This window comes from Aythya ferina (assembly GCF_964211825.1).
Source record: "Aythya ferina genome assembly, chromosome: 14".
Taxonomy (NCBI): domain Eukaryota; kingdom Metazoa; phylum Chordata; class Aves; order Anseriformes; family Anatidae; genus Aythya; species Aythya ferina.
Window position 1 is genome coordinate 15,236,105 of NC_140312.1, and position 12,244 is coordinate 15,248,348.

General features: G+C 37.2%; 1 protein-coding gene across 3 annotated transcripts in view; it reads left to right on the top strand.

The window, feature by feature from the left end:
* The window catches only part of SLIT3 (slit guidance ligand 3), a 515,559-nt gene that overhangs the window by 393,724 nt on the left and 109,591 nt on the right, over window positions 1-12,244 (top strand). For all 3 annotated transcript variants that reach the window (XM_084535767.1, XM_084535765.1, XM_084535766.1), the window contains 2 exons: window positions 7,644-7,787; window positions 10,864-11,007. In XM_084535767.1, coding sequence (XP_084391893.1) covers window positions 7,644-7,787; window positions 10,864-11,007 — 288 coding nt within the window. The remainder of the gene's footprint in view (window positions 1-7,643; window positions 7,788-10,863; window positions 11,008-12,244) is intronic.

Sequence of the window (12,244 nt, forward strand, 5' to 3'; positions counted from 1 at the left end):
ATGGATCTTCCTGATATTTTTCAGTTTTAACTCTATAATGCCATTGCTAATATCTTATTTGTTTACTTTTAGTAAGATTTTGTTGTTAGATTCAAGGTAATTGTGGAAAACCAAGCAATTGACTTTCTGTTCAGTGTTTCTTTCATGTGGTTTCAGCCACCTGGAGATTCCTAGCCATTTGAAGCTGTGTAAGGTCATAGGGGCTTTGGAGACAACTGCAGTGTGATTCGTACACCACTATTATTTCTTCAAGAACGTCATATGCAGCACTGCAGATTTGAGAGTGTGGGGTATGCTTGTGCAAGTACAGACCACCAGACTTGGGGAATCAATCATAAGCTTTAGCCTAGTATTTTATGAATGATCTCTAAGTTGTAGCTAAAGTGCACTTAGAAACTAACTTATTGATATTGTTGACTATTCTGTTTTCTATATAAGTGGACAGGAAATGAGTAAAAAATGCACAGCATATAAAAGTACACATAATTAGGACAGAATCTGTCCTTATCAAACCTTCAGGATTTGTTTTGAAAGTTGGTAAGATGGCATAGCTGGAGTAATTTCTCTCCTTTTATTTAAAACTTACTGTAGGTCAGTTACAGTGCTGTCCTTCATGTTCCCATCAATCACTCAGGTGGAGGGATGCCTCAACAGGTCTGTGTCGTTATGCATAACAGCAACGTGAATTGGCTTTGAGTGGGTTTTTTAAGAGTTTGTTTCCTGTGAAACAAAACATCTTTCTGGTCTGTTCTTAACATGACCAGATGCGAACAAAGGGGTACAGGTGCAGTTCACATGGATGGCAAAGAGCAGTAGTTGTGCCCCACACTTCATAAAAAGTCTGTGTCATGCATTTTTTAGTGGCAGCCCCTATGCAGAGCCTGTTTAAGATACTCTTTATAATTGAGCTGATTTCTTCTACTGGATGTTGTGAAGAAACATCTCAATTTGAATACACAGATTTTCTGAAAAGGATATTGCTCCATCAAAGAAGCTACATGTCAACCATAGCCTTACTCAGTAACTTGATTCTTAGTAAGCCAGATTAGTCATCTATTTTCTAATTCTCCTAATTATATTTTGTGAAGAGACTGGGTAGCCAGGAAAAACATACATCCCTTTCGTTTGGCTAATTCATAGTCCTCTTTCCATCAGGTAAGAAGGATTTAGTGACCATATAGGGAAATATCAATGGATAGGACTGCAACAGTTAGTAGTACTAATGCACTGGCTCTGTGTGTGTGGCAGGTTAGAAAAACTCTTCATTAAGCCTTACTTAAGCTGCTATTAATTTAAGGAAGAAGAGTATTGATCAAATACCCATTTTCCATTGTGTATAAAGAACAAGAATTTTTACTGTTATTTAATTTGGCAATATTTACTTGGTCTCATCATATTCCTTGTCTGTTCAAGTGTTAAAGGAGAACAACAGGTAGAGGAATGTAGCTAGAAATTGTATTGCTTCCTAGGCTTAAGGAAAGAGTTCAAAGCTTTGCACTGGAAAGCCATTGGCCAAATTCACCTTTGGTCAGCAGGTATCGATATAAGACCTTTTATTTTACTTTAAAAAAAAAAAAAAATCATCTCTGCAATTCTTTTTTTTTCTGAAATAAAAAGTGCTGAGATAGCCAACTTAATTGCCTTTTCATGGTTAGCCCAAGTTGAGAGGATAGTTTTTTAAAGGGACATTTGAATAATTGCCCTCTGGTTTTTCTTCACCTCAGTTTATGACTCAGTGACAGAGGTGTGTCAAGGAAATTTGCAGAGAAGCTACTCTAACAGTTCTGCTCTGGCTAGAAGAGCTCCAGTGTGATTCCAGAGACAGAGGAATTAGCCCTTGATTCCTCTTGACTAGTGTTCTTGGTGCCTCCTCGATTTATATTATGCTGATGTGTAGCTTTGGTCTATAACATACACACTTTGAGGTTGACTGCAAATTGGAACTTAAGGAGGATTCAAATTATATTTACATTCTAGGTACATGTTCATGATTGTTCTTTCGTCACTTAAGCTCTGTCAGTTGTGCATGTCTATATGTGTCCAGTTGCATATCACAATCTCTTGGTTTTTTTTAGTAAGATTCCGAAGGGGTGTACACACAGATTTGATGATGGCATATTAGGGTTGCCCCAGTGATTATGTGTGGTAATGGTATTTAATTTTATTTAAACTGTGTCTTGTACTCTCCTTGGATTTTAGTAGGAATCTTAAATATCCGTGTTCAAGACTTAGAGTTCAGCTAATTCCTAAAAGATTTCCACAGGGAAGATGTATCATTTGAATAAGACAACTATGTTGTATTCACAAATTCACAAATATGAAATCAGATTTTATTGGAGTATGAGGGTCTTTTCATGAAAAGACAGTATTTCAGTATTTTGGCTAGCTTTATTTCCTGGCATAGGTGAAGTTCCTTCTTCTTTCTTTTTCTATTTTTTTTTTTTTTCAGAGAAAGGAAACTGAAATCATCTATCTCTAATCCTGAAAAGGATATCTGACAATTCATTCTGTTTTTTGTTGTTGTTGTTTTTTGTTTTTGTTTTTGTTTTAGGATTTAATTTGTCAGTAAATATTCCTCCTAAGCTGAATCTTATTGTATGTTGTATCAGCCCAGGACTTAATACATGTTAATGCAAAACAGAACTGAATTCTTGATACAGAAATTTAAAGGTCAGAGAGCCATAATGCTAAGTTCTGCCTCGTTTTTCTAGAATTTAAATTGCTAAGATTACTGTGTTGTTTTTTAAAAGGTTAACATGTCTGCATATGCCTTTAAAAAAATCAACTTTAATAATTAGCTGCAAAATCCTGTATACATAGTACTATTTTCATAGCCAAAAAATAAATCTATTTTTGTTTAATGCTTTTTACAGTGCAATAAAGAGGTTGATGTGGATTACTGTAAGTAGATCCAACCCCACCCAGATATAATTTACTGGGTTCTTCAGTGGCTTTTGCTGAATGCCCTGAACTCTCTTTTGCTGTCAGTGACTTATTACCATAGCACCTCACTTGCTTTTGCAAGTTTAAAAGCATGACTTGAAAGCAAAAGTCACATTGCACTGCCTTCCAGCTTGAAGAACTGCATTGCTAGTGTTTTGCACTGGGACCACCTCCAGCTGTTAATCAGTGAAAGAAAAACTCCAGAGCTTGAGGACTAATATGACAGCAGGAGTGTGGAGGTGTCTTCTGGCCATGGGAGACAGGTTCAAGCATCCAATCCCCTCAGTACCCAACTCAGTGGGAGCAAGGAGATGCACTCAGTTGCAGAGATGGGATACTGACCTGCAGGGAGAGGCTGCAGCTCCTTGGTATCAGCCCCAGCCCTCTCCCTGGAAATCAGTGGGACCAGCTGTCCCAACTGGGGGCCCCGAAGCTGTTTCTGCAGAAGAAGAATTGGCTCCAAGCTCACATTCAAAATAAAAAGGTTAAGTGCCATATTTCATGCACTGCTGCAGAAAAAGGGCACTGACCTCTTTTATTCTGCTAAAGAACAAGAACAATAAAAAAATACTTACCTCAAAACCTGGAAGGGACATCTGACAGTTCATTCTGTATTTCTTGCCAAAGTTACAAAGTGAATATAAAATGCAGTCTTATAACAGGAAAAGTCAGAGTGTCTTGGCAATAGCTAGTACTGCCAACCCCACCTTTAGTATATAATTAACTTTGGAGGCTTAATTTGTCTGTAGGTATTTCTCTTACATTAAACCTTACTGTACAACATGCCACCCCAGGATTTAATACACTCTACATGCAAAATAAAACTGAATCACGATAAAGTTTGCAGACAACAAGTCCATTTAATAAACGTAAACTTAAGTTTTTTGGAGAGGTAAAAGTAGTTTCTGGCTGTAGAAACAGCTGTTACCTGCTGTTCTTTCCCCTAAGCATAAATTTTACCATGGCAATTGAGGTCACAGTCATCTGTCACTTTTTATACAGAAACAGACTGTATTTTGTGGAAATGAAATTGTGGAGAGTGTTGTGATATGTGGCATTTGGGCTTATCACATGCCTCCTTTTTTTCAGTGATACCATCAATCTGCTCTGCTGCATGAAATGTACGAATGTCACTGAGTATAATTCTGTGTCTGTCTGTAGTATTTAAGACTTTCAGTGCCATCCTGCTTCTGAGAACAACTCACTTTGTAAAAGACAGCCAGACTGTTGGTAAGAGCTGTAAAATATTCTCAGCAAACATCCTTCCTCCACAAGAATGGGGTTTTCCTCCCAAAATACACTTAAAGACTCCACACGCACCACCAACAGCCTGAAATATTCTTGGGAAAACCCCACTCAGAACAGGCTGTTTGTATGTTAAAACAATAAAATGCAAGTTGAGACCAAGCAGAGTCTTTGCAGTTGGACTGCACTCTGGTGGTTGTGCTCGTGGTAGTTCAGCAGCGTGTGCTGGTAATTCAGTGATGAATATCATGATGAAATGTTGAAACTGACCCAGCAGGTACAGCAGCACGAATGGTTCTGTTAAGACTGAATAGAATCCGGCTTGTTCTGTGTTGAAGTTAGAAGATCAACAGAAATAATATTATCATAAACTTTAGCCATAAGGTAAATAAAATCCGACTGAAAAGTGAGCTGTGTGAACAATCTCACCTTGAGAGCTTCCTAAATCTGTTCATTTCCTATTCACAGCCACACATAAAGTAAACCCAGGCTTTCTGAAAATTTCTTTTGACCTCTTACCCAAAATACAAGTCTGGAAATAGGATTAAAATTTATCACCGTGGTAGATCAGGGTCCTTCTGGAAACAATAGCCCTCTTGAGTGACCAGGTTGACTACAGGTTCCTATCTGGGTCGCGCCAGAGGCCATAGGTCTCTTGGTAAATACTCAAGGTTCATTTTCTTTTCCACTGTCTTCCATTATTTCAAGAACACTTCCTGATAGAAACTTAACACTGTGAGAGGATGAGGCATTTCTGTAATTGGAGTTTGCTATAAACTCTGTCAGAAGTTTTCTGATAGAAAAAAATGTTTCTTGCCAAGTGCAATGGTCACCATATATGAAAGATTATTTTCATGCTGGGAAGGATAGACTAAAGCTCTCTGAGTTCGAAAGCAGGCAAAGTTTTACCAATTTGTTTTTTAAGGTTTTGATCAACAGTTGACTGTTTTTTCCTGGTAATTCTAGACTAAAAAGTATGTAATTTCTCACGTCTGTTATTCTAGAGGGTCAGACATTCAGGATGATGCATCTTCTGAGTGAATAAGTGCTGACATCTAACAATTTCTTTTTTGCATTCTGATAAGGAAAACTTTAATTTAGGAAAACAAATTAAGAAATCAGGATTGGCAGAACATCTGCTTTGACAGTACTCCAAGTGGGATTGCAGGACAGTATTTTCCTTACCTTTTTGTTATTGTAAAGCTCATCTTTTCGCTGCCTTGCAACTTTGATTTTGTCATAGCATTTAATCTTGGATTTTCAAGTCTCTTGCATGGGAAAGGTACATATAATTGGCTTTTTCTGCAACTGCTAGCATATTTTTGGATAATTTTATGCTGTTGAAACTCAAATGGGTGAAGTTGCCTATCTACAGAAGTTCTTTGGCAGCAAAGAAAAGTCAGATGGTTTGGATTGTTTGAAGGTGCCAGTTCCTTGTCAAATTATGGCCAGCCTTCCTCTCCAATATTTGCTTTTTTGCCTGGAGTATCCAATCATCCATTAAAATTGCACCCATTTTAATGTGACTAAATATCTTTTAGACGGTAAAAACTAATAAAACTTTAACAACAAGTATAGGTCAGTCTGCAATCTGTGAATTGAAAGTCAAAATCTTTGTATTATACTAACTCACCCTCCCTTCCCGCCACAAACGTTTACTTATTTATTCATTTATTTTTGTGCAAATAAGCATCATGGGGTAATCTTTTCCAAGAAAGGGCTTATTGGGAGCAATTACTTATGCCAGCATTCAAAAGAGATGCTGAGGTATAAACATTTCCATTAGAGAAATAGCTGAGCACCCAAATTAAATGCATATGTCAGCATATCTGTCCTTGACTTGCTTTAACTCACATAAACTCTTCATGTGAACGTTAGACAAAGTACAAAACCCCTGGAAAGCAAAACCTGTGAGTATTTCTATATACTTTTATATCATTTTTGGCTGATTGCTGCCATACTGCTATTCTTTCTGATCACAGAGAGCACAAGAGGTGATGGACCACATGCTGTAGGACCCAATGTCTGACAGTTGTTCAGCAGACATAAACCAGCATACTCATATCCCACATGAAGCATATCTCCAAGACTCAACATTTTTTTTATTAAGTGATGACTGCTGCAAAGAGCAAGACCCACATTATTTGTGTCTGAGGCCAGGCTGTCCTGTTGCCATGTCTTCCGTCAGCTTTTATCCCAACAAGATTGCCTGTTCTTATGAGCAGTGTAGCCCAGGTGCTAATCTGATACTTTGTCATTTGTTTTATATCACCTGGAATTGGGTTTTGAAACTATTACTCATGCTGTGTGTGTAGTGGGATCATTTCTGGAATGAGATGCTATTCAGTATGAGTAATAGTGTTGGAATTTGGCATCTTCTTGGGAACAAGAGAGTATCTTTTACTTTCTCTTTTTTTATTGTAGACATTAAAACAATAAATAGTTTTTCCTGTCAAAGGCCTACACAAATAGGATTACATACTGTAATCTCTACAGGGCTTCGTGAGGACATGCTTGAAGGACTGATGCCCAAGGTCTTACAGTGCTTAAGGCCTTTTATATAAGTGTTTTAAATAATTAAAAACCATTTATTTTTATGCATCTCTAAGGTCATTTTATCATTCAGAAGTTTTCTATTCACTGGGTTTTTCACAAATATGAAATATTCAGAAGATTCACTTTGCATTTCATCAGAACTTCATTTAACTTTCTAGATTGAAGTTCTCCAAAGTTGATCTATAAGCAAACATCTTGAGACTGTATAGGCAGAGTAAATATTTGGAAAATAATGTTGTATATTGCAGTAGATGTGAACTGAGAATTAAGTAATAGGCATTTCATTTTGAATGATGGTGTTAAATTTAAATGCCTGGGAGTTCATGATTGTACATATAAAAATTTTTTATCAGATACATGCAGTCACACAGTTATTTATCTTACAGAAGCATTGGGTTTAAAAAGAGTAAAGGTCCTGGTACACTAAATGAATGGGCTCCATATTTCAATATGTGGTGGTAGCTGTTTTAATGGTAGCTGATTTAATTGCAGAGCACCCAATCTCAGCAGTCTCCAAAAGTTCAAGAACATAAATCAGATGTTAGAAAACCATTTACAAGGGTCAGAGACCCTTATAAGCAACAATGAGATGAGGTATGAGAGCTGGTAAATCTGTGGATTTAAATACTCTTGATTATCTGTTCTGTGTTGGTTTTTTGTTTGGTTGTTTTTTGTTTGGTTGTTTGTCTGTTTTTTTGCGAGCAGAGTAAGAAGGTTAGGTTTACTTCTGAACTTCTGTATTCTCTCCTTGCTGACTGAGTGTTTTCCTAGATAACCACTGAGATGCATATAACCTACCTCCCTTCTGTCCTTCCTTCCATCATCCTTCCAGTGTGATGATGTATGTTTTGAATAAAACACGAATGCTTTTCTTATTGTTTCTGGTTGTCTTCTTCCAGAAATCTGAGCAACAATAAGATCAAGGAGATTCGAGAAGGCACATTTGATGGAGCTTCAGGAGTGCAGGAACTGATTCTGACAGAGAATCAACTGGAATCAGTACATGGACGAATGTTTAGAGGCCTTACAGGGCTGAAGACATTGTAAGTGCAATGATCTGTCTTTCTCTATTCCTCTGTAACTGGAGTGGTCATGCTCAAGTTCAGCAGCACTTGTTAAAATCTGTTACTAGACAGCAAACTCTAAAGCAATGCCTTGTTTCAATGTTATGAAACCTTCGGTAAATTTCTGGTCTTGGGTAGGATGTGAGATTTGTCTTCTACTTCTGTAGAAGAAGACTGATTTTCAAAAGTTTCAGGAGCAACTTGATGGTGAAACTGTCATCAGTCATATTTGGTCATTTTTGGGCATACTTCTATTATTTCCATGGAAACAAGGTGTTTAGAAACATACTTGCTATCTATTAGTCCATCCTCACACCCCTGTCCTCTACCTAAATTGGAATCGTTGGTCTGCTCAAACCAAACCTCAGAGGAGGAAAGAAACATAAAAGATTTTAATATCGTACAAATCATATGAAATCACTAGCTAGCAAAAGAAGGCTCAAGTTATTGTTACCACCAAATACAGATGTAGCTAAGCAACTTTTAGGCAGGCATAATCGTAATGTTATAGTCCTGCTGGTAGAAGGTAGCTGGCCATTCACTCTGTACCAGATGAATCAGCCCATGAGCACATGCATGACTTTGGGCTAGCTACAGTCTTGATTGCCATAGAAATTACCTGCGGATATAGTATTAATGTGGTTGTGGTTGGGGAGAGCATGTATAAGACAGCGAACATAAACGCATAAGAAATTGTTTTGGTATTACTTAGTTGCTCTTAGAACAACTTTGTAATTTACTTCTTAGAACTAACACTTGTACATAAACTCACAGCAAGTAGCACTAATTTATTTTCAAGCTAAAAAATGTATTGAAAGAAGGATCACAGAGAGGATTTCAAGATGGCATCTAATCTATTCCTTTTCCCCATCCTGAAAAACAGTCAGGTTTCTGATGACAGCAGAGACTCAAGCCAGATGATGTGTATGATGTGTACGTGAAGAATTTCCACTTTTACAGTCTCCCTGCTGTAGAAAGAAAGCACTTGACTAGGTGGCTGCTGTCACTAAATAGACTACAGGAATCAATATGGAATTTAAAATCTGCAATTTATTCATTAGAAGCAAATGCTTCTTATGTTGCACAAAATCATCACACAATCCTTTCAGCCCTTACTCAAATACAAAAAGAAAAAAAAAAATTCCAGGCTTCACTTGGAGGCCTTTGCCCTGTAATGACAAATAGGGAACTTTTCTCTTGCTATTCCTTAGCATTATTTTTCTGTGGTTACAGCCATCTGTTCTTTAATGTATGCATTTTACTAAGGGAATTTAAAATACTGTCCATAGATACTAAATTAATTTTCATAATGTAAAGCAGCCTGTGGCAGTGCTCCTAAGCAGTATTCAGCATTTTTTTAATAAAAAGATACTTAACATTCAAGCTATCCTGCTGACCTGACCTAAATTTCTCCCTAGCTGATAAAGCAGTCTAAATATACACAGCATGAAATGATGTTCTGTAAGTATAAGTTTCCCTTCAGGAAGGGCACACAGTGCATAGTATGCTGTGGTATAAAACCAAAGGTTTTGGCTTGAAGGACATATGCAATCATTGACTTTGAGCACTGAAATTGTGGCCTTTTATAAAGAGGTCACGCTGGACAGTCATTCTTAAAAGACTTTGTTTTCTAAAAGGCAGTAAATCACTGTGGAATTGATGTATTGACATCCCAGTTCAGTCATCCCACCTTGCAGAACGATTGCCCGATACGTACAGAATTGAGAAAATGCTTCTGTATATGAATTTTCAAGAGTGACCTGAGATGCATTATTTCTTTTATTTACTCTTACCTTTTAGAGGTCATGGTTTTGACCTGGCTTTCAAGCAGCTTTGTACTCAACATGTAAGGCATGTGCCTCTCTGCCTCCTGACTCTTTTCTGACATAGTTTCACCCTAGTTGCAACACCAAAACCATTGCAACTGTAGTGGCTGTGGTGGTAACTCTGTGTAGAGACCAGTAATGCTAAAGCAGCATAATGTCCAGGTCTTAAATGCTGAGCGTTTGTGATTGCACAGTTAATCTCTCTTTGTTTTTTTTTAAGTATGTAAATGCCCAACTGTTGGATACAAATAGATTTAAATCCAGACTTCTAAGGGAGTCTGAATTGTCCTTGTTCACTGGATGAATTTGATACCAAAGAATGAACGCTCCTTAATTGAGAGGATCAATTCACTGGAACAGCAGCATGAGCTGCTTATATTGTCTGGATTTCTGGTAGTATGCTTTAATTATGGAACAATTTTTCACCTAAGTAGAAATATTACAACTGTGTGGTTATGTTTACAGATCCAGATGTTGATTGGCATGAAGTGTAACATACTCATAAGCCTCTTTTTGCTGTGCAGAGATACAAAACACTGCAGTCTTTCAAATTAATTAGGTTGTATCATCGAGTTCATTGTTACCATAACAACTCAGAGAGATGTATCTTCCAAAACACAGCATTGATTCATCTAGTACAAACACTGAGCAAAGAACAATTTATAGATTGGTTACTGCTTTCTGTCTTGTCAATTAATTATTATAATGAGATTTGAGAGCTTGCTTTAGGTCTGGAAATCTTTCCTAAGCTACTCTTTGATTTCTGCTAAGGGCACTGTTTCCTTCTGTATTTCTGCAATGTGGATTACAAAAAACATCCATGATAGAAGCAGAAATAATGCAGTTAGTATTATTGTCACATAACCTCTGACAGTCTTTCTCAGTTGGTCTCTGAAATACGTATTGACTTGCTCTCAGATACTTACTAAATGGAGAGACTTGAGTGTTTATTTCAAGTTTGCCACTAGTTGTAATTTAGATTGCATACTAATTTCAGATATGGAGTTCCCATCAGCCTCTAATGCTGTGTGGAAGAAACGCATTTTAAATTCACAAGACAATGTTCATATGAGTTTAGCCCTCTTTTAGCTGTGTTGTACTTCAGCAATCAATAAAAATAGAGCACAGTACTTGCGAAAACATCTGTTGATGCCCTAGAAACAGGGCCTCCTGACCTGAAATTATATTCCCTCCCAGTATTTCCTAATTTCTTGTTTTAATCTTCACAGGATGCTGAGGAGCAACTCTATCAGCTGTATAAACAATGACACCTTTGCTGGACTGAGCTCAGTGAGACTTCTTTCTCTGTATGATAATCATATCAGCACCATCACGCCTGGAGCCTTCAGCACATTAGTCTCTTTGTCTACAATGTAAGTTATCTTCTTACAATAAGAACATATTGTGATTCCATGCTTTCTTTTTGAGGAGACAGTGTTTGAGTTTCAAAATCAAAATGCTTACTTATTCATATTTGGAAAACCTCATTTAGAGAAAGAAAACCCTATCCTACTGAAGTCACAGGTTGTCTTTGAAAGATTCAGGGTATGATTCAGAAAAACATTTGAACTGCTTCAGCTAGAGTAGCTGAAAAAGCTCAGATGTTGCCAGCCTCAGGCAGGATGACTGCATGTTTTGCTATGTTATAGCCTAGTGCAGTACACAGAAGGGGTTCAAGGAAAACAACCTCTACAGATTCAGAATTGCATTAATTTCACTACAGTCTAGTTTTGTAAGGACAGCATTCTTGGATTTCAGTTAAATTAGTTAGATATCAGAAAAAATCTAATAGCTAATGCTTAGATTTTCAGATGAACTTAAGAGGGCAAAACATTCCAGTCCTACTGAACAGGAATTTAAAAATTCCAGTCTAAGCTTTTCTGGTAATTCTCTTATATTCCTGTGTACTTCTTTGAAGTAGTTCCTTTCCTTTTCAAGTATTTTTACATACCTTTTGTGAGGTGTCCATTTTAATAAAAGACAGACTGATAAATATGGAGAGAAAGTCCGCTCTTTGTTTCCAGCTGTGAATATGGACCCTGATGTTGCTGTTAGTGTAAGTTGTCTGATTAATTCCCTTCACACTGCCCTGAAAATACACTTTAATTGTCCAGCCAAAACAAACTATTGTAGCTATTGCATTTCAGGTTTTGAACCTGGACTTTTCTTCCATTACTTTCTGTAACCCCCAAAGCCCCATGAAACTGATGGACAAGAAACAAACACAACCAGATTATTTCTGTTGATCATTTTCAAGTCACAGGTCAAATCAAGTGGTACTTGCTGAAATCTTGTTCTCACTATGCTGCAAGCAATGCCTACTTGCTTGTTGCACAATTGCTTCTGTACTTCCGTCTGCGACTAGGTGTGACTCTCTGAATCAGTCTATAAAGTTCCTGCCCTGTTTGAATGGAAACATTTTTGTCATATTTTGTTAGAAGATGCCCAATTTTCTTCTTTTTTTTTTTCAGCTGCAGATAAAGAATATTATAATTTAGAGGATCAGCAGTTAAAGCTGCTGCTAGTAAGACTGCACTGCTTTGGCACGGACTTAAAACCACATGCTCTCATGGCAGGTTCCTACCTGTTTCTTGAAGAAAAATTATGTTC